The 20,703-nt window shown below is 47.0% G+C and overlaps 10 protein-coding genes across 10 annotated transcripts; 4 read left to right on the forward strand and 6 right to left on the reverse strand.

The window, feature by feature from the left end:
* Window positions 1–185: 185 nt before the first annotated feature.
* E2f2 (E2F transcription factor 2) lies at window positions 186–2,577 on the reverse strand. Its single transcript, XM_017069548.4, has 5 exons — window positions 2,093–2,577; window positions 1,919–2,028; window positions 1,146–1,404; window positions 583–922; window positions 186–521 (listed from the first exon to the last, which is right to left on the reverse strand). Exons 1-5 carry the CDS (start codon window positions 2,408–2,410, stop codon window positions 418–420), a joined length of 1,131 nt encoding a protein of 376 aa, XP_016925037.2. The 5' UTR covers window positions 2,411–2,577; the 3' UTR covers window positions 186–417.
* A 159-nt stretch (window positions 2,578–2,736) lies between these two features.
* Window positions 2,737–3,309, reverse strand: LOC118879768 (uncharacterized). The gene is made up of 2 exons (XM_036822732.3): window positions 2,939–3,309; window positions 2,737–2,886 (listed from the first exon to the last, which is right to left on the reverse strand). Exons 1-2 carry the CDS (start codon window positions 3,203–3,205, stop codon window positions 2,737–2,739), a joined length of 417 nt encoding a protein of 138 aa, XP_036678627.3. The 5' UTR covers window positions 3,206–3,309.
* A 260-nt stretch (window positions 3,310–3,569) lies between these two features.
* Window positions 3,570–4,229, forward strand: Mpp6 (M-phase phosphoprotein 6). Its single transcript, XM_017088041.4, has one exon. It carries the CDS (start codon window positions 3,675–3,677, stop codon window positions 4,161–4,163), a length of 489 nt encoding a protein of 162 aa, XP_016943530.2. The 5' UTR covers window positions 3,570–3,674; the 3' UTR covers window positions 4,164–4,229.
* On the reverse strand, window positions 4,134–5,619 carry Coq3 (ubiquinone biosynthesis protein COQ3, mitochondrial). Its single transcript, XM_017088031.4, has 4 exons — window positions 5,464–5,619; window positions 5,231–5,407; window positions 4,635–5,167; window positions 4,134–4,351 (listed from the first exon to the last, which is right to left on the reverse strand). Exons 1-4 carry the CDS (start codon window positions 5,490–5,492, stop codon window positions 4,221–4,223), a joined length of 870 nt encoding a protein of 289 aa, XP_016943520.3. The 5' UTR covers window positions 5,493–5,619; the 3' UTR covers window positions 4,134–4,220.
* A 173-nt stretch (window positions 5,620–5,792) lies between these two features.
* Window positions 5,793–7,814, forward strand: Pld3 (Phospholipase D family member 3). The gene is made up of 3 exons (XM_017088018.4): window positions 5,793–6,061; window positions 6,128–7,162; window positions 7,379–7,814. The coding sequence occupies exons 1-3, from the start codon at window positions 5,894–5,896 to the stop codon at window positions 7,637–7,639; spliced, it is 1,464 nt and encodes a 487-aa protein (XP_016943507.3). The 5' UTR covers window positions 5,793–5,893; the 3' UTR covers window positions 7,640–7,814.
* Window positions 7,717–10,292, reverse strand: Nbr (exonuclease mut-7 homolog). Its single transcript, XM_017088005.4, has 3 exons — window positions 9,397–10,292; window positions 8,356–9,338; window positions 7,717–8,299 (listed from the first exon to the last, which is right to left on the reverse strand). Exons 1-3 carry the CDS (start codon window positions 10,170–10,172, stop codon window positions 8,172–8,174), a joined length of 1,887 nt encoding a protein of 628 aa, XP_016943494.3. The 5' UTR covers window positions 10,173–10,292; the 3' UTR covers window positions 7,717–8,171.
* Window positions 10,293–10,619: 327 nt separating this feature from the next.
* On the forward strand, window positions 10,620–13,091 carry Noc2 (Nucleolar complex protein 2). Its single transcript, XM_017089811.4, has 2 exons — window positions 10,620–11,707; window positions 11,766–13,091. The coding sequence occupies exons 1-2, from the start codon at window positions 10,673–10,675 to the stop codon at window positions 13,038–13,040; spliced, it is 2,310 nt and encodes a 769-aa protein (XP_016945300.3). The 5' UTR covers window positions 10,620–10,672; the 3' UTR covers window positions 13,041–13,091.
* On the reverse strand, window positions 13,045–13,573 carry LOC108021215 (NADH dehydrogenase [ubiquinone] 1 alpha subcomplex assembly factor 2). The gene has a single exon (XM_017089813.4). The coding sequence runs from the start codon at window positions 13,554–13,556 to the stop codon at window positions 13,104–13,106; it is 453 nt and encodes a 150-aa protein (XP_016945302.2). The 5' UTR covers window positions 13,557–13,573; the 3' UTR covers window positions 13,045–13,103.
* On the reverse strand, window positions 13,510–15,393 carry LOC108021214 (5'-3' exonuclease PLD3). The gene is made up of 2 exons (XM_017089812.4): window positions 14,037–15,393; window positions 13,510–13,973 (listed from the first exon to the last, which is right to left on the reverse strand). Exons 1-2 carry the CDS (start codon window positions 15,252–15,254, stop codon window positions 13,704–13,706), a joined length of 1,488 nt encoding a protein of 495 aa, XP_016945301.3. The 5' UTR covers window positions 15,255–15,393; the 3' UTR covers window positions 13,510–13,703.
* Window positions 15,394–15,860: 467 nt separating this feature from the next.
* mAcon1 (Mitochondrial aconitase 1) lies at window positions 15,861–20,546 on the forward strand. The gene is made up of 4 exons (XM_017084068.4): window positions 15,861–16,032; window positions 17,843–19,480; window positions 19,545–20,048; window positions 20,108–20,546. The coding sequence occupies exons 1-4, from the start codon at window positions 16,000–16,002 to the stop codon at window positions 20,294–20,296; spliced, it is 2,364 nt and encodes a 787-aa protein (XP_016939557.1). The 5' UTR covers window positions 15,861–15,999; the 3' UTR covers window positions 20,297–20,546.
* The last annotated feature ends 157 nt before the right edge of the window (window positions 20,547–20,703 follow it).

Below are 20,703 nucleotides of genomic sequence, written 5' to 3' on the forward strand. Positions count from 1 at the left end.
AAGTCATTGCGGAAACTAAGAGGTCGCTTTAAATGGGTTTTTTAAGAGTTTTAGTATCCTCCTAAGTGTGTAACAACTGTTATTTGCGGTCCCCAGATTTTTTATGTCTTTAATATCATGTCTATAATATCACAATGCGTTGTTTAAAAATAAAACACCATCCCTTAGAGATTCACGGCCTTCCATTTTTGTATGTTTAAAATGTATAAACAAACACACACGCTCAAATGTGTGCATTTATGAATTTATTGGTTTTGCTGTTAGTCTGGCGAAATTACAAGGAATTAAACTAATTAAAATTTCTAGACGATATAGAGAAATCAAAAGTCAGAATTGTACTAATCATAAATATTTGCACAACGCACGCGGCCAGTTGCAGTCGAGCTAGAGTCCTAAGAAGTAAATGCCTTCCCGCAGTTAGGAGCATTGTACGTCGAACAGCTCGCAGATTCCTTCGTCGCTTTTCAAGGCAAAGTTAAAGTCTTCCTGGGGTGGATTCAGCTGCACCAGCGGGGGGTTTTCTAAAAGTAAACCAGCAATTTAGAAAACGGTATTTTGAAAAGGCGGCCAAGAAATGCCAACCTAGATTCGGATCATCAGGATAAAATCGTCGCAGCGAGTGCCCTGACAGGTAATTTTGGAAGATGATCTTTGCCGTCAGTTCGTTCTCGAGGATCTTCATCTCATCCTTCATCTCGGGATTGCACGAGTACCCGTGCTCATCGGTAATTACGTTCCCCGTGCCCGCTGGGGTGTTACCATCCTCGCTGGAGTGCGAAGATGTCGAGGGCGAGGGCGTGTCCAGGCGGCGATAGTCAAAGAACCCGTCCGCGTCGTGGGGATTTGTGGTACTCTTGCCCTGGTTCGTCACCAGACGTATGTCGATTGTGCTGCCATTATCGAGCGAGACGGCCAGTTCGTACTGCAAATAAGGAGACATGGGTTTAGGATGATTCCACTCTTATACTGACATCATACAATATAACAAAAGAAGAGTGAGGTCGACAAGCGTTAATAAGGTAGATATAAATGTATATATCTTTATATATAATAAAAGGAAAGAGTGTGCCAAGACATAAAAGATACAAGCTTCCATTATTTAACTGGATCAAGTAAACAATTATAAAAGAGGCAATGTAACATACATGATTTCGCTTGATATCCACTTCCTCGTCATAGTTGGGTATGGTGAATACGGAGTCATCTCCAAAGATGTCCAGTAGATCGTCACGTGTCACATAGGCGTATGATCTATTTGAGGGATCCTGCATTACGTAGCGCAGATTGCGCTGTGCATACTCCAGTTGCTTGTCTAGGTCATCCTCCAGCATTTTCAGGTGATTGGTACGGCTACGCGCCATGTCGTAGTCCTCCTGGTCCTTGGCATTGTTAAAGCCCCCACCGCTAATAAAAATGATACATATTTAAATTAATATATTAAGAACCTACTAATACACAAGGTATGCATAGTTTGTGTCAGATAGACTTATAAACCAAGCTTAGTATTCTGTATAACGAATGTTGCACCTGTTTGTTTCGAGTTAGTTATTTTTAATAATATTACTTGTAAGTTAACCCAAAACAGATATTCTAGGTCTGGCTCATGGTTAACGCAACAAAGCCTTAACAAAATAGTTTAGTAGTAGTTTTTTAAGTCTTGGAGTCGAGTGCTACTTGTTTGGGTATTTTAAATGTTAAAGACGCATTAGCCTAATATGGAATCTTTAATATATGGCACAACAATTAATTTAGAGCCCTGTTGTCAATTAATAACACTAAGTTTACGCAAAATTCCACCTGTTTGTACAGTCGTGGTGTATTTTGCAGAGCGATTGCCACCCCATTCGGGGTAAGGTAAGGTAATTTCTACAAAGTTCGAGTTGACTGAGTTCGCCCTAAAATGCAAATGAGCACCTACCGCCAGCGCACTAGGGAGCAGTGTCTGCCCTTATCTATTAGTCCAATGCCCTCCAGAACATTGGTAATGTCGTATATTCGGCGCTTCTGTACGTCCAAGATTTTGGTGGCCTGCAGAGGGGTAGATAAAGGGCTGATTTAAGGGTGAACGCTTAGATGTAAGTCCGGATCGTACCGCTTTCAGATCGATGGAGCCGCCGTTGGCCTTCATGAGTTCCACAAACTTCTGGGTGAGCAGGACCAGGGAGCCCACGGATCGCTGTTGTCCCGGCTGTGACTGCGATTGTGATTGCGAAGGGGACTTGATTGGCGTGGGCGGATCCGGGGAGGTGTCCATGCTGATGGATACGGGCTCATAAGTCTGCGAATGGGCCTGGGATTCATCCGAATCCACGTTGCCAGCGCCCATCATCATCATCTTCATCGCAGAGGAGGTGCCCGCTGCGGAGCTGCCTTCTCTTTTAACAATACTCGCTGTTTTGCGCTTATACATGGTCCGCAAACGATTCGATGGCTCTTTTCCCGTTCTGGTAACTCTTTGTGTGCCTGCACTCGGTATGCACTGAGCAATAATCGCGAATTAATTGGAGTTTGGAGCGAAAATTAAACGAAAATACGAATGTTGGCGCTAGGTTTGCTTTCCGCCATTTATGTCACTTTTTTCATTCTCCCTCTATTCTGTGTGCGCACTGCGCAGTGTGGCAAAGCGACGCGCCTTTATGCGATAGTTAATCGATGAATCGATCTGCGCGCACTTTGCAGCACTGCTATTTTGTTTAAATTTATTTCACATTTATTTTCTTTTGTTTGAATTAATCTTCATAGGCACGTGCAATTTGATTCTTCAGCTCTGCTTCGGACCGTATCCTGCAGCTGCTTCAGCTGTGCATCCCTCAGCACATCCAATATTTTCCACTTGGTCTCGAAAAAGAACTCATCGCTGATTTGCTCCAAGTCTATTCGAATTACCTAAAAACTAACATTTTAGCTAAAAGTAAATATAATGTACACAAGTTCTTACATCGCAAAGGTTCGCTATGTGTTGCGCCTTATACTCCTTAGGAATCGAACTCTTTTGTGGTATTGCAACTTTTGGTTTCTTTGCCGGTTCCTTACTGCTTTCTCCATTGAGCACAATCAACTTCTTTTGGGTCACCAAATTGGCTCTCCGATTGCGTTTCATATTAAGGATTTGAGGATTCTGTGATTCGGAATCGTTGTTGGCGATTATGCTGACCAGGTTGTGGTAATTTTTGCTAAAGGTGCCCATGAAGCTGGAACTGGGCATTGCCTTTTTATGGGGACGAGAAATTTACAGAATCATAATTAATTTTGAAAAACTCAGTGACATTGATAAAGAAGAATGTAAGTCCTGGGGTGAAAGCATTTGAAAGAATATTTCTTTATTTTGGGAGATGACAGTCCATTCTTTGATTTACAAGGAATCAAGTTCAAATCTTGCTTTGAATGGGTCCCATGGAAAGAGCTTAATGCTACTACGTTGTCCAAAACTCATTGATTGTACAATATTATAATGCATCCTTTTTTCGAAAGTAATTTGAATATTTATTTTAAACATCGCATAAACACGAGGGCGCGCCACGTTTTCTTGGTCAGCTAAACGGCGCTTCGCAACACTAACTATTCCGCCGTTTGTTTTGTTCGCTCATTCTGCTTTGAGGAAAAAAATCAACGTGCCTTAGTTTTGAGGTCAAAAGTATTTCGACATTATTGTGATTAAACAATATACCGGCAAAATGCCAGCCAAGTCAAAGCCTCGACTTTCGCGCGGTGTCCTGGACATGAAGTTCATGCAGCGCACAAAGGTCAAAGTGGAGAAGGAGGCGGACGATGAGCAGAGTAGGGCACTGTACTCCAACGAGATCAACCAGAAGATGTTGAACTCCACCTCGAACTTCATCGTGGAATCCAGCTATTCGATATGCGCCGGCCTGATCGACGGACGCCTCAGTTTCCGCGGCATGAACCCCGAATTGGAGCTGCTCATGGAACAGGAGCTGGCGGAGAAGCAGGGCCGCACAAAGCCGGAGCAGCCCAAGGAGGTGTCCGACCAGGACATGGCCAAGGCCTACTATGCCAACAAGGCGCCCACGGTGGCCGGCAGCATGGGCAAGAAGTTCAGCACCAAAAAGGACTTTAAAAGAAAGAACAGCGGCAACGAGAGTGGGAGCCCGCATCCCAAGAAGAAACAGCAATTCAAGAAACCGCGCTCGGATGACGATTAGTTTACTCCTTAGTTGTTACACACTGACCTAGCTACTAGTTAAATAAAATAATCGAATTCAATTGGATTCGCTCAGTGGTTGTTTCACCGCCTGCAGGGCGTAACACATCTGGGTGTTGTTGATCCACCGCCAGGTGTTGTTCCAAAAGTCGTAGGTGCTTCCATTTACCAACACCGTCTGGCAGTTCACTGCAAATTGAGAAAAAAAGGGTGTAAGTACAGGTTGGAAAATTGTATTTTTGCCTTTCTACCTAAGCATCAAGGTTTATGGCAGAAAACCCTACCTTGAAAAAACTATCCCGATTTTATTGATAATACAATGAGGCTAAGAAAAACACAGTAAAACTTTCTAAGCCAAAGCCACTTTCTGTCGAAAGGTATTTCCAACTACCAGGCTGACCTGATAGTATGTCAAGGACCCAAGTTTTAAGGATAATACTCATCCAAAAATAATACTAAGAGATAAACCTACTTGTATCCAAGATACGCTGAACATCCAATGGGGATATCATCTTGTCCCAGTGATGCGTTCCCTTGGGCACAAGATTCAGTACATATTCGCTCAGTATAACGCCGCCGAACCAACTGGGGATTGTTTTGTTTAAGGTGGTGATGAAAATGGATCCTCCAGGCTTAAGGGTTCGCACACTGGCCTCCAGCAGCGCCACTTTGTCATCGACATGCTCCAGAACTTCAGATACTATTACAGCATCGTAGGATTCACAATTCGCCTTGGCGTGCTGATCTACGGGCTCCATTTTGTACATCACTTTGCTAGCCAGTTCCGGACTGGAGCACTTGAGGTGATCGCGAGCAGCTTCAATTAACTTCTCGCCCAGATCTATGCCCGTGACCTGGGCACCCAGACGAGCCAGTTGCTCCGTTAGCAGTCCACCTCCGCATCCAACCTCCAGAATATGCTGCCCCAATAGCACCTTGGTGGTATTTACGTAACCAGGCTTCACTGTGCCCCGCGAAACGATGCCATCTCGGATGAAGGGAACCCTGAGGGGGGACAACTCTTCAGCAATATGTACAAATAAAGCGCTTAGAACTCGGATCACTTACCTAATCTCATTCAGGGCATGCAGAGCACCCATGGTTCCATTTTGATTCCACCACTCGGAGGCATGGTTCTCATGGTGGCGCACTTCCTTTTGGGTGCCGGCATCCAGTGACGTCGCTGTGCTGCTGCTCCTGGTCGAATTTCGCACCAAAACTCTAACCAGCGATTGTCTCAGCTTTCTGGAATGCCAAGTCTTGTTATTTGATATATGGTTTCAGTATTATTTTTTACTTACTCGCTGGCAAATAATGATTTTCGCAGCATTTTTGAGAGCAATAACAAACTTTGATTAAAACAGCTGACTTTGTTTTGCTGCAAGTGGCGTAGACAGGGTCGTAGTAAGACCTTTGGGGGTTTTAAGGAGCGTAATGAAAGTAAATGCTTATATATTCTACATATTGTTTTGTAATTTTTAAACGTAGTGTAGATTCAAATTGTAGGTTATATATATTTTTAAAAGCCTAAATTGTAATCCCTTTTCCTCCACCCATGAAAAGTTAAAATGGAATGAGAGAGAAAACAAACGGAATGGAACACTACTGAAAGTTCCGATCATTGGTTCTTTATCATTCTTTAATTCGAGAGAGAACCATCTATAATCAACTGTCATACCGATAAAGATAACAAAGCCTTTGTGGCTAATCACAATCTTTTAATTTTTCGACATGCCGGATTACAAGAAGCTCGAAAACCAAGAAGCCGATGTGGAAAATGGCCAGGCCACTGGCCAGGACACCGAGGAGAGGCAAAGACCGGCGGAGAGTCAACAGGCGGCCCAAATGGTGACAGTGTCCTTGCTCATGCTTCTTTTCCTCGGCAGCTCCTACTTCCAGGTATTTAAACAATCATAGATTCACACTAATATACTTTATTTAATCCACTAATAATCCTGATTTTAGCCCCGCCCACGCCTCCATCAGTATCGTGGGGCCGGAGGACATGGACTGAGGGGAAAGGTCGACTGCGACATTCAGCTGGTGGAGTCCATACCCATTGGCCTAACATATCCCGATGGCAGCCCGAAATTCCTGAGCACCTACGAAGCATGGCAGCAGCTGTTGGACAGCGCGAAGACCTCACTGGACATAGCTTCATTCTATTGGACACTCAAGGGTGAGGACACACCCGGTGTTGACGATAACAGCACTCAGCCGGGAGAGGACATCTTCGCCAGACTACTGGCGAACGGAAATGGCGGCAGCCGGTCGCCCAGGATCAAGATTCGCATTGCCCAGAGTGAACCCTCCAGTGTGTCGCCCAATTCGAACACGAAATCGTTGGCCAGCGCAGGAGCTGCCGAGGTGGTGAGCCTCTCCTTCCCAAAGTACTTCGGAAGCGGAGTACTCCATACCAAACTGTGGGTGGTTGACGGTCAGCACTTTTACCTGGGCAGCGCCAATATGGACTGGCGGGCCCTCACCCAAGTCAAGGAGATGGGTGTGCTCGTCCAGAACTGTTGGGAACTTACACATGACGTAACGAAGATCTTTGAGGAGTACTGGGCTTTGGGCAAAAGTGAAAGCTCTCAAATTCCCCATTGGGGATATGAATACCAAACAAACTACAATTTAGAGAGGCCCATGGGGATAAAAGTAAACAAGAACACCAGTATGAATGGCTTTCTCTCCAGCTCTCCGCCCCCTCTTTCGCCTTCGGGACGAACAAACGACCTGGACGCCATCCTCAACACTATAAATTCAGCTATAACTTACGTAAACATTGCGGTTATGGACTACTATCCGCTGATTATCTACGAGAAAAACCACCATTATTGGCCATTCATCGACGATGCACTGCGGCGAGCAGCTGTGGAGCGGGGAGTGGCAGTGAAGCTCCTTATCTCCTGGTGGAAGCACTCCAATCCCAGCGAGGACAAGTACCTTAAGTCCCTGCAGGACCTGTCATCCAAACAAGATAACATTGATATTCAAATTGTGAGTATTACGATTATAAAGTGGGTAGATATTTTATTTTGGTCTTAACCGAGTAGAACTCCAAACACTCTCTTTAAACTTTTTTTTAAGTATTTGAAAATATTATTATTAAACTCCCAATGACATGTTGCTTAAACTATAGGACGGTTTACCAAAAGTTTGTTGCTCATTAGACTAAAAATTTTAACAAGAAATTGTTTAATTATTCCTCTACAGCGCCGGTTTATTGTGCCCACGGACTCAAGCCAGGAGAAGATTCCCTTTGGTCGGGTCAACCACAACAAATATATGGTCACCGACCGAGTGGCTTACATCGGCACCTCCAACTGGAGTGGCGACTACTTCACGGACACTGCCGGCATCGGCTTGGTACTTAGCGAAACCCACGAAACCGAGAGCACCAAAAACCTAAGAAGCGACCTGCGCAACGTTTTCGAGCGGGATTGGAATAGCAAGTACGCCACACCACTTCAATAATCCCTCTATGCATTTATTTCATTCCACTTGTTTTAATCCGATCCCAAAAATTATTCAAAGTATTTAAGAACAAAAAATTGTTCAATCCTATTCATTGCTTTTATTCAGTTTTGATTATGCGTGAGGGGTAAATAAAGAGGCTCGTTTTACGGCCATAACGGAAAATACAAAATAATACGTGTACTCTATGAATTGGAATAATGTAAGTCTTTAAAGTATGTACAGTGAGTAAACAAATTATATAACGAGGAGACTCGGAAACCTAAAAGTGATTTCTGTAACTCATCCGAAAGAACTTAAATTCATGAATTCATCTCTGTTTTGCAGTCACACGGTTTGCTTTTGATTTGTAACATGTGTCCTAACTGCATTTAACCAAGCTGCCTTGCTAGTCGCTAAATATACGTTAAATACACTTTTCAACATTAACGTTTGAACTAAATTTAGGTTGGGCGAACGCCTTTGTCGTCATCTACATGAGAATCGCTATCCATCTAGGGGTGCATGGATCTATTTGGGGCCAGCTCCTCCATCACTTGACGTTGGCGCCGCGCCTGAGGAAGTTATTGCTGGCGATACTCTTCTCGATTGCCACATGAATGGAGGAAACGCGGGCAAGGAGCGTGTTGTAGATCAGCAGCAAACAGCGCGCATCGATGGCTGAAAGGAAAGGACATTAGTCTTCTTGGATTTGGGAGAGCCAATCCCCGACTTACCGGCATAAAGAATCTGCTCGCGCCGCAGTGGTCGATTGGCCCAGTTGGAGCACTGATTTGACTTGTTCAGCTTCTTGCCGAGGCACACCAAGGAGAGATCCGTGAGAGCGTCCCCGGCCCGATTAATGTTACCAAAGGGAAGCTCTATTCCGAAACGCTGCTTCTTCAGCTCCAGCCAAAGATTGCGAAGGTCCAAGTAGTGGTGAGGCATTTGAAGGCGTAGTTGCAGTGGCAGTGAGCGCTGCAATACACTGAGATCGCTGACCATGGAAAAGCCCACCTTGAGGATGTTCACGTTGTTAAAGATATTCGCGCCCAAGAGCCGCCAGTGCTCCGTGCGCAGACTCTCCTTCGCCAAGCAATCAATCAGGTAGACATTGTGGCCTGTGGCGATCTGCAGAACGCACAGCTGGCTGTCCCCGCACACGTTTTGCATCCACTCCGAGTCCAGGTAGATGATGTGCTCCTGCTGTAGGTGGTACAACATGCGATCGAACTGTGCCGCCTTGTCCACAATGATAAGGCACTCGTCGGGTAGGTCCATGGTCAGGTACATATCACAGCCACTCGCCGCGCTGCTGTCTTCCTCGCTGGGAGATTCCCAGCCTGCAGCTTTGACAGCGCCATTTTGCGAGACCTGCGTTTTGATCTCTAGCGGACAATCATTTGGAGTTATGTTGAACTCCTTGTACCAGTAGATGGCCTCTGAATTAGCTCCAGCCGAGGCAATGTAGCTTACGAAATCCTTGCGCAGGGCGTAGTCATAGGCGTGCACGCTCACCAGCTCCCGGAAGCTGGCCAGATTGATACGCGCTTTCTCGTACTCGCGGTATAGATAGTGCAGGTAGCTGCACGTCTTGGTGAACTTGTAGTTGGGCGTAACCGCATCGTCAAAGCCATATTTTTTGGCCAACCGAGCCACGATCTTGGCAATGGGCCGATAGCTAAGCACGTGGTGCGAGATTTTCAGATTTTTGTAGCGACTAAAGTAAATAAATAGAGTTTAATAAGGGTTGGGATCTTTACTCATTCATAACTTACTCCAGCAGATGCTCGCATAGCTCTATTACCGACTTCTCCTTGTGGAGCAACGAATCCAAGAACTTGACAAAAGGCAGGCGCTGCTGTGTGGCATGGTCCAGATACTCCTCTGCCAACGGCAGCTTCTCGATGGCAATCAGTGGAAAGGCGAGCTCCATCATGTCGAACTCGTCCGTCAGCTTCAGGCTAATAGACCACTGAGTGACCTCCTTGTAGAGCCCGTTGTCCAGAAGCTCTCGCAACTTGGGCACCAACAGATCGCGGATCTCGCGCAGTCCATAGGCATAGATCACAGCATTGTTGAGGCTTAGCAGGCCAGAGGTCTTCACAAAGTTAAAGGCAATCATGCTGGTGTTTGGGTCACAGCCCTCGCCGAGGTGCGGGTACTCCTCGTGAAGCTTGCACACCGTGTCCAGCACAAAATGTGACAAGCTCTTCGGCTTGATGTTGCTGCTGTCCGGGCAGTTGGCGAATATCTTGAGGGCTAACAGGAGGGGCTCCTGGTGACCCATTAAGGCCTTTCCAAATTCCTGTCCCAGATGCGGCGACTTGTTCTTGCTGTACATGTTCCACTTTTCGCGAAACAACTTGAAGAACTCCTCCGCCTCCGCGTCCAAAGTGGCGTCGAAGTTACGCCCATTGATCCCGGCACCTGTTGTGATGTCCTCCAGGCGCTTGATCTTCAGGTTGGCCATCAGGTTGTCCATCTCCTCCTCGTCCGACTCCAGGCCGGCGGGTATTGCGTTGTAAATGTGACTGTGGCTCTTGCGTGCCATTTTCCGCCGGCGCCGCTTTTTCCGGATGAGCGAAGCAAGTACAATTGCCAATTGCAACTGCAATTGACAAGACAAAATTTCGCCTGCGACTTACCGAGTCGCCAACAACAAAAAACGCTTGCAGAAACCGCCAATAGTGCTGGCAATTTGGTGGTTTTATATCTATCGCTTTGTGAATACGGTATAATATGTTATTGTTTGCATTTAATGCCCGCCAGCAGAAAAATAAATAAATGGAAACATCAACTTATACCAACTGATAGGTATGTTTTTTTCAATTTCAATTAAAATTGAAAATATATTTATTTCTAGGTATGTTTTTTTCAATTTCAATTAAAATTGAAAATATATTTATTTCTAGCTATATTTTTAACCTTTTTTGAAGCTTAATTTTCATTTCCCATTTTCAACGCGGTGGCTACTCTGCACAGCTATTCGGCGACTTGGCAACCCTGTTGAGCGGCACACGTGCGATTTTGTTTTAGTTTGCTCGTGTAAAAATGAAGTTGGCTCCGAAAAAAGTAAAGACCCTGGGCAAATCCAAGCCCGGGTTAAGCAAAAAGAAGCCCGTAAGGGATGCCCTGAAGAAGACGAAAGCCAAGAAGGCGGAATCCGCCTCGGAGTCAAAGGTTGTCACAAAGAAATCAAAGCCAAAAGGCACTGTGGCGGTGAAAAATGGGAAGCCAGCAAAGAAGGGAGCCAAGAAATCACACAAGGAGGAGCTGGAAGGACTAAAGGATATTGATCCGGAGTTCTACGATTTCCTCAAGAAGAATGACAAGAAGCTGCTGGACTTTAATCTTTTGGACAGCGACGATGATGATGACGAAGAGGAGCAGGAGCAGGACAAGACCAAGAAGGCGGCTGAAGAAAGTGAAGACGATGAGGATGACGAAGAGAAGTACCATAAGCCCAGCGAGGATTTGGCTGTGGCTAGCGATGAAAGTGACTTCGAGGAAGAAGATGAGGATGAGGCCGCATCTGGAGCCACACAGAAGATCACCCTTAACCTGTTGCACCAGTGGGAACAGCAATTGGGCCAGGCCAACGTCTCCATCGACATTGTGCGCAAGGTGATCCAGGCCTTCAATTCAGCCCTGGCCAGCATTTCGGCCGACGGAGCTGACGGCGGCGAAAACCAGCCCAATGCAGCCGCATTTAAGGTCGTCGGAGCAGCAGCCTTCAACGGAGTCATCCAGCTCTGCGTGATCCACCTGCAGCCCGCCATTATCAAATTGCTAGGCGTTAAGCCCAACAGCAGCCTACCGCTGCACAAGCACAAAAAGTGGGTCAAGGTGCGCGGCTGTCTGCGCTACTACCTCACAGATCTTATTCGCTTGGTGGAGCAAGTTTCGAGTCCCAATATTCTGGGAGTGCTGCTCAAGCACCTGCATCAAATGGCCGGCATGGTGGTGCCCTTTTCGGCCCTAGGAAAGACCATTTTGAAGCGATTAGTTGTGCTCTGGGCCACTGGTGATGAAACCGTTCGAGTGCTGGCCTTCCTCTGCATCCTGAAGATAACCAGGAAACAACAGGTAGATTCAGTGGCCTGATTTGTATATCCATTTTGCTTACGTTAATAAATCTTTTCAGGCCACCATGCTTAACCACGTTCTGAAAGCCATGTACCTAGCCTATGTGCGGAATTCCAAGTTCGTGTCCCCAAACACCCTGCCCGGGATCAACTTCATGCGCCGCTCGCTAGTTGAGATGTTCGCCCTGGATCTAAATGTCACCTATCAACATGCCTTCCTCTACATCCGTCAGTTGGCCATCCACCTGCGAAACGCAGTGATCCTTAAGAAGAAGGACAGCTTCCAAGCAGTGTACAACTGGCAATTCATTAACTCCCTGCGCCTGTGGGCGGATCTCCTGGGAGCAAGTGCAAACAATCCACAGTTGCAGCCTCTGGTTTATCCACTTGTTACTATTGCCACTGGCGTGATCCGATTGATACCCACCGCTCAGTACTTCCCACTGCGATTCCACTGTTTGCAGACGCTTATTTCACTGTCAAAGGAGACCAACACATATGTGCCAGTGCTGCCGCTTATTGTGGAGGTCTTGAAGAGCAACACCTTTAATCGTAAGCACTCGGCGGTGTCCATGAAGCCATTGCAGTTTACTTGCATCCTGAGGCTTAACAAAGGCCAGTTGGCCGAGAACGGCTTCCGGGATGAGGTGATCGAGCAAGTGTGCGGTCTTCTGCTGGAATATCTCGCTCATGAGTCTGCCTCGCTGGCCTTTAGCGATCTGGTGGTGCCCACTGTGATGGCTATTAAAGCGTATCTAAAGGATTGCCGGAATGCCAACTACACTCGGAAGCTGAAGCAGCTGCTGGAGAAGATCCAGGAGAGCGGCCGTTTCATAGAGCAACAGCGCGGCAAGAGCAGCGTTAACTTTGACATAAAGGATGCCCAAGCTGTGGCCGCCTGGGAACAGCAGCTCCGCCTGAAGCGTACGCCCCTGGACATTTACTATGCCAGCTGGTTGAAGACGCACGAGATCAAAAAGCGACGACAGGCGGCGCAGACGGATGAAATTAACGCGGACTATGATGTGCCCAAGCTGAAGAAGCTGCCGCCAAAATCGGGAGTGCCTGTGAGGAATGAGAACGGTGAGGTTGAGCTCTTCCCATCAGACTCGGAAGATGAAGGCGATGATGGCCTGCACGTGGGATCAGATGATGAGGACGATGAAGTGGAGGAGGAGGAAGTGGAGGTTGAGGTGGAGCCACCGAAAGCCAAGAAGGCCAAAAAGGAGAAACCCGAAAAGTTGAAACCCCAGCCAGCAGCAGTAGAAGATGATTATGATGAGGCTGGTGGAGCCGTCGATATAGTTAAGGACTTGGATTTGAACGATTGGTAGAACATTTAAGATCAATTTAACTATATTTACACATTAAATTCTTTAAAAATACCAATACTGGAGTTACTTCTCCGGTGGCTCCTTGCCAGGAATAAACTCGTACTCCTTGTATTTAGGAAAGGTTCCGATGGTCGGCCCGTCCACCTGCTTGGGCATCGCCTTGTCGTCCTTGCCCTTGGCGTAGGTGGCCTCCAGTTCGGCGGCATTGCGCTTCTTCATGTCCATGATCTGCAGGTTCTTCACCAGTTCCTCGCGTGTGGGCGGCTCATCCCGGCGTCCGCGCAGCCACGCCTCCCACTCGGCGGTAAGTTCCTGGTCGAAGGCTTCCTTATCCGCCGGTTCAAACCACCGCGAGGGCTTCCTCTTTCCAATCGATGGATTTGCCGGAATCTCGTAGTACTTATTTCCGAAATAGTCCTCCCCAATTAAATCCCCACGAAACTGACGCGGCCGCAAGGACTTCCAGAAGTTTTGGAAGATAATGCCGAGTACATCCCGGGTCGGCTTGTTGGCCATGCTTTTTGTTTGATTTATTTTTATTCGAGAGGCGTGAAATTTAAACTTATTTTAGCTTCCAGAGAATTGAGGTTAGGTCTGAAGTTTGTTATGACATGAACAGCTGATGGCAGTGTTGCAAAATGCCGGCGGGTTTGAATGCCTAATTCAAATTCTTAAATTTGGCTGTAATTGCAAAGCATAAGGACTAAACCAATCCCGCTGGAAAATGGCCAGCAAGTCGGTGCGCAGACTGTTGTTGTTGTAGTCCATGTCCTGGAGGACTAATCCGATGCCGGCCGAGTAATTAAAATGTTCCCCCGACCAGCTGTAGGTACCAATGAAGGCAATGCTATCGGTGACCAAATAGGAATTGCAGCTAACTCTTCCACCGGAAATCCTATCCAGCTCATCCGTTGTGGGGACAACAAAGCGACGCTAAAAGAGAATCGAATCGTCAACAAAATATCAATTCCCTTCGCTTCTAGCAGTTCCCTTTACCATTTGTATGTCCACTTCCTCCTTCGCTTTGTTGAGAGCCTGCAAGGACCTTAAGAAATGATCCTCGCTCGGATCCGAGAACTTCCACCAGGAAATGAGCAGCTTGACGGCCACACCCCGTTCCAAGGCAGCTCTACGCAGGGCATTGTCTATTATGGGCCAGTACTCCAGCTTGTTACTGCGCCTCAATTGCGGAGAATAGTCCATCAGGGCAAGGTTTATAAACTCAGTGGCCTTGTCGATAGCTTCTACAATAACATCCAGTTCATGACTTCTTCCAGTGGCCGCCAATCCAGGAGGCGAACTAGCTAAATAAGCCTGCATTGTATGGTTTTTGTTTATATTCAGCAAGAGGGGTCTTCTCTGATTGATGTGGGTGTGGTACATCCAAGGCCAGTACTCCGGCACCTCATTGCTGCCCATGTACCAATAGGCCTTAAAAATCTTGCCCATATCTTGGGCCAGATGAGGACAATTCCTGGCCAAAACACCCAGTTCCTTGCGTTGGGTGAGCGATCGCCAGTCCATGCTGGCGCTGCCCAGATAGAAATGCTCCCCGTCCACCAGCCATAGTTTAGAGTGCAGGAAGTTGATGCCCACGACATCGGCTGCTCCGTAGTTGGCGAGGATGCGAGCATCCGCATGCCACAGGCTATCCTGACTGCGATTGAGCACAATCCGCAGTCGCAGCTTGGGTCTGCCGGCATCTCCATTCGAGAGCAGCCGCTGAAAAAGGTGTTCTCCGGGCACGGTACTGGTATCGTTGATGTCCAAACCGCGCAGCGTCCAGTGTGGGGAGACTATGTCCAGCGATGTCCTGGCCCTGCCCAGCAGTAACTGCCAGGACTCAAAGGTGCTCTTCAGTTGGTGGTGGCTCTCCCTTTCCCCTTGACTGTAGTTCAACCCCAGTGGCAGGCTCTCGACTAGTTCGAGTTGACATGGCAACGGATTCTCCACGGGAACGGGTCCGTTTGCGTTCTCATTTTGGTGGATGGTCTCCCAAGGCAACAAAAGAACTATCATCACCAGGACGAAGAGTATAAACACGGGTATGATGTAGCTGTGGTTGCAGCAGCAATCCTTGCGCTCATCCTGAAGTACAAAGTGGCAATTGGGACGACGGCAGCAGGATGAGGCCACTGGAGTCGGTTCGTCCTGTTCTCTGGGCACTGGATGGTATTCCCCGGGTATCTCGTGCACTCCTCGGTGCTCGGACATGGCGAAGGCAATGGGGTCAGGACTAATTCTGACTGACCATTGTCAAACATTTTCTCAGCCGAACCAATTTATTATTCGCACAGTTGTGGGAAAGTATCGCCCGCCCACGCAAACAAACGGAGCGGAGCAGTGTTGGAAATCTATGCGGATGACGTCAGTGCTGAAGGCTTAAATCTAGCCAAATTATACTGTAAAAAATTACATGAATTTTCGCATAAGCAATTTTGGGTGAACTTAACGAACTTTAAAAGAGATCTGCGGTAATGGGTTGGTTGGCTGCCATTTATGATGATAGCCTTAATTTTATGATAACTTTCTATATATGTATATGAAGGTGGAGCCAGCAATCTAATGGCAACATAAATGTTTGTACCGACGCCATAGCGTTTAACCTTTGATTCCGTCATTTAACTTATGGTCCTGATTTCAAAAAATTAGGTGGAAAGGGGCAACCTTTAGAAATGGAATTTCTTTCTGTGAAATAACTGCTAAATTTCTAGCCCCTGCTTATCCATCGAGCTTTTTTCGCAGTGCATCTGGATTTGACGGGAAACTAGCCGACCGGGCACCACTACCGCACATTCGCGCCCCCTACGAACACTGGCCGCCGTGCCAAAGAAGTTAGTCTGTGTTGAAATCTTCCGGCTGAGAGGGCTGAAAATTTTGACGGCTAAAAGTTTCCGCTGCAATATCAGTTCCATTTCCATCGAGTGTATTCGAGTATCGTATAATCAGGACGCGAACAATGGCAGCGAGATTGATGAGCGCCCAGGCACAGGTAGGTTCTATCCCGGAGCCTGTGCCTCCAGCCGATCGGAATAAACCACGCAAATATATGCATATACATATATATAATCTCCGAACGGCAAAAACCCAAAATCAAAGCTGCGATAAAGACGACTGGAAACACTGCGCGAAAGTTGGCGAAAAATCGTTGGCAATATTTGGCACATCCAGCAGGATGTGGGCATCGAAAAATCGCGAACTTTTCGCACAGCGTTTTCTAACCTAAAAGCAAAATCCCAAAGTTGTTAGGTAACCGAGTACGTAGTGTTTGTGATTCTATAGACCCCCTGCATCCAAAATGGGTTGAATGTAGAACATCGTGCTCCATGCAAAATCGGTGGCATCCAGCAATTAACGACAATTCGCGAGGGTTCTACGCCTTTCGGATTTACATAATCGCCTGGGCCGCAGTTATTTAACCAGGAGGCCCTCTATAGCATATATCTTCGGGGGGGAGGCCCGTCTTATCTGTGACAGGTGTACTTACACTCTGATAGTGACCGGACTAAATATAGCTTAAATAAATTACGCTCTTCAAATCGAGTATCACGCGCATTGGTGGAGCCTTGCCTTTCGAGTGGGGTTTCTCCACGCACGGCAGCTTCGAGAAGGGCTTCACTGTACTTGCCAACAAGTTAATGACCTATTTGACGTAATTGCCATTGCATTCATTGCGATTTGTTTGTGTGCATCACGTGGCTCGGTTAATTGCCAGGCATTTTTGCAATTTAAGAAGTTGCTCTATCTTTGCATAAACAAAACAAACTGCAATCCCAGCTGTTTTCTATTTCAAATATATTTTTATTTAAGTATTGCTCTTTAAAATGCCGAATTGTCGTTTTTAACAAGCTAAACTGTTTATATTCTTAGTAAACTTACCCCCAAAAGTTAAATTGTTCACCTTAATCTACCTCCAAAAAAACAGTTGTTGAATTAACTTTTATTCTTCAATTTTCGTCCAATTTTTCGTACTGTTTTCATATTTTTCTCAAATTTTTTTGTTTTTCTTTTTTAACTAAATTCATAAAAAATGTACATTTTATTAAAGGCTTCCCAGCTGCAATCTTATAATTTTGTTTGAATGCTTATAGAAAATTTTTAGTCATTCAAAAATAATAAACGTGATAAACAGATACCCTCCAGGATGCTTCTTCTAAATATATTGCCACAGACTAGCGATCTTAAAATAGCAATTGTTTTCAATGTGGAAGCGAAGTCGTACATATAGATATTTCTTAAATATAGACCTTAGTACAAATTAAAGACAGTAAACGAATGTTGGGATTACTGCAATTGCGTAGTTATTTAAAATATAAAAGTAAACATTTACATAGATAAAGGATAATTAAAGTAATCATTGTATCATCAGAATGTTTTTAGTGTCACCACTTGCCTTCTGTCTTTGTTGTTAAAAAAAACATCACGACCTATTGAAATTTGTACATTTCCTGATAAAGCTGTGCCAATCTAATTAAAGTTGAGAGGCCTCCTGACATGATAATCAAGTGTTTATTACGGTCCCCTCGAATCAATCAAATAAGCAAGAGTACAGTGGGTACCGAAAAAAATCTCTGCTGATAAAAAATCAAGAGAACGGCAAATAATAAAGTACATACTGTACTCGTCATGACTGCTAAATTATGTTCTGACACTGTGCTAATTAAGCGATCTTGATCTCATTATTTTCACAGCACAAACAAAAAAAATGATGAAAATGTATTGTTAAAAAGAACTTAATTTAAATTGTATTACTTTATATTATAATATTTCAAAATTTTACTTAAACGTCCTCTATTTTCCAGGTGTGCCGAGTGGGCAAGCATGTGGTGGCTGAAGCCCCAGTGGTGCGCCAGTTCCACGCCTCTTGCTACAGCGCCTCCAAGGTGGCCCTGTCCAAGTTCGACTCGGACGTCTTCCTGCCCTACGAGAAGCTGAACAAGCGCCTCGAGGTGGTGCGTGGTCGCCTGAACCGTCCCCTGACTCTCTCCGAGAAGGTGCTGTACTCCCATTTGGACGACCCCGCCAACCAGGACATCGTTCGCGGCACATCCTATCTGCGCCTGCGTCCCGATCGCGTGGCCATGCAGGATGCCACCGCCCAGATGGCCCTGCTGCAGTTCATCTCCTCCGGACTGAAGAAGGTGGCTGTGCCGTCCACGGTGCACTGTGACCATTTAATCGAGGCCCAGGTCGGTGGAGCCAAGGATTTGGCTCGCGCCAAGGACCTGAACAAGGAGGTGTATGACTTCTTGGCCAGTACCTGCGCCAAATACGGTCTGGGCTTCTGGAAGCCAGGCAGTGGCATCATCCATCAGATCATCCTGGAGAACTACGCCTTCCCCGGCCTGCTGATGATCGGTACCGATTCGCACACCCCCAACGGTGGCGGTTTGGGTGGTCTGTGCATCGGCGTTGGTGGCGCTGATGCCGTCGACGTGATGGCCGATATCCCCTGGGAGCTGAAGTGCCCTAAGGTGATTGGCGTCAACCTGACTGGCAAGATCAGCGGCTGGACCTCGCCCAAGGACGTTATCCTGAAGGTGGCCGATATTCTGACCGTCAAGGGAGGCACTGGTGCCATCATTGAGTACCACGGCAAGGGCGTTGACTCCATCTCCTGCACGGGCATGGCCACCATCTGCAACATGGGTGCTGAGATCGGAGCCACTACCTCTCTGTTCCCCTTCAACCAGCGCATGGCCGATTACCTGAAGTCTACTGGCCGCGCTGGCATCGCCTCCGAGGCCCAGAAATACCAGGGCAAGATCCTCTCAGCTGACAAGAACTGCGAGTACGACGAACTGATTGAAATTAACTTGGACACCCTGGAACCCCATGTTAACGGACCATTCACTCCGGATCTGGGCCACCCCATCAGCAAGCTGGGCGCCAACTCAAAGAAGAACGGCTACCCTCTGGACATCCGTGTTGGTCTCATTGGCTCCTGCACCAACTCCTCGTACGAGGATATGGGTCGTTGCGCCAGCATTGCCAAGGATGCCATGAGCCATGGCCTGAAGTCAAAGATCCCCTTCAACGTGACCCCCGGATCGGAGCAGATCCGTGCCACCATCGAACGTGACGGCATCTCCGAGGTGTTCGACAAGTTCGGCGGCACCGTGCTGGCCAATGCCTGCGGACCCTGCATCGGACAGTGGGATCGCCAGGACGTGAAGAAGGGCGACAAGAACACGATTGTCACCTCCTACAACCGTAACTTCACCGGCAGGAACGACGCCAACCCGGCCACCCACTGCTTCGTCACCAGTCCTGAGCTGGTCACCGCCCTGTCCATCGCCGGCCGTTTGGACTTCAACCCCCTGACCGACGAACTCACTGGATCCGATGGCAAGAAGTTCAAGCTGAAGGCTCCCTTCGGTGATGAGCTGCCCGCCCAGGGCTTCGACCCCGGCCAGGACACCTACACTGCTCCTCCACCTGTGAGTTCAAATAAATCCATAAGCAGTTAGAAAATTTATTTAATAATTTAATGTATACCCACAGAGCGGCGAGAGCGTTCAGGTGGCTGTCGACCCCAAGTCGACCCGCCTGCAGCTGCTGGAGCCATTCGACAAGTGGAACGGCAAGGATCTGACCGACCTGACCGTGCTGATCAAGGTTAAGGGAAAGTGCACCACCGATCACATCTCCGCCGCCGGACCCTGGCTGAAGTACCGTGGACATTTGGACAACATCTCCAACAACATGTTCATTGGCGCCACCAACTACGAGAACAACGAGATGAACAACATTAAGAACCAGCGGAACGGCTCTTGGGGCGGAGTTCCCGATGTGGCCCGTGACTACAAGGCCAACGGCATCAAGTGGGTCGCCGTCGGCGATGAGAACTACGGCGAGGGCTCTTCCCGCGAGCATGCCGCCCTGGAGCCACGTCACCTCGGTGGCCGCGCCATCATCGTCAAGTCCTTTGCCCGTATCCATGAGACCAACCTGAAGAAGCAGGGTCTGCTGCCCCTCACCTTTGCCAATCCCGCTGATTACGATAAGGTTTGTGAGGTGTAGCTTAACTCAGAAAAAGATTTTATCCGTATTTTGTATACCAACAGATCCAGCCCACAAGCAAGATCTCCCTGCTTAACCTGAACTCCCTGGCGCCTGGAAAGCCCGTGGAATGCGAGATCAAGAACGGCGACAAGGTCGACAAGATCACCCTGAACCACACCCTGAACGACCTGCAGATCGGCTGGTTCAAGGCTGGCAGCGCACTTAACCGCATGAAGGAGCTTGCCCAGTAAATGGTCCTGGACCTACTTAAGACCCTTTGTCCAGAACCCTGTCCTAGACCCCTGCTCCCAGTAGGCGAACACACTCAGACTCACAACGCAAGCAATCGAGTTATGGTATTGTTATTCAATTTTTTTCAAATTGTTTATATTTTTATTTTGAGTATTTGAGTGTGCTATTTTAAAAGTGAATTATGTAACCGAATGATGGCGAGAATTTGTAAGAGTTTTATATATATAATTATACACAATATTATTTTAATTCTTGCTATGAATGTTTCCTTCGATTTTGTTCTTTTCGAATTTGTCTAAATGCTCTGCAGATTGCCATTGCCTCGACGATGAAGATGATTAAGTGCGAATAAAACTCAAAGTACTACGTATTAAACCAAATCTTTTATTCAATAAACAACAAACCA

This window comes from Drosophila suzukii, chromosome 2L (assembly GCF_043229965.1).
Source record: "Drosophila suzukii chromosome 2L, CBGP_Dsuzu_IsoJpt1.0, whole genome shotgun sequence".
NCBI classification, from domain to species: Eukaryota; Metazoa; Arthropoda; class Insecta; order Diptera; family Drosophilidae; genus Drosophila; species Drosophila suzukii.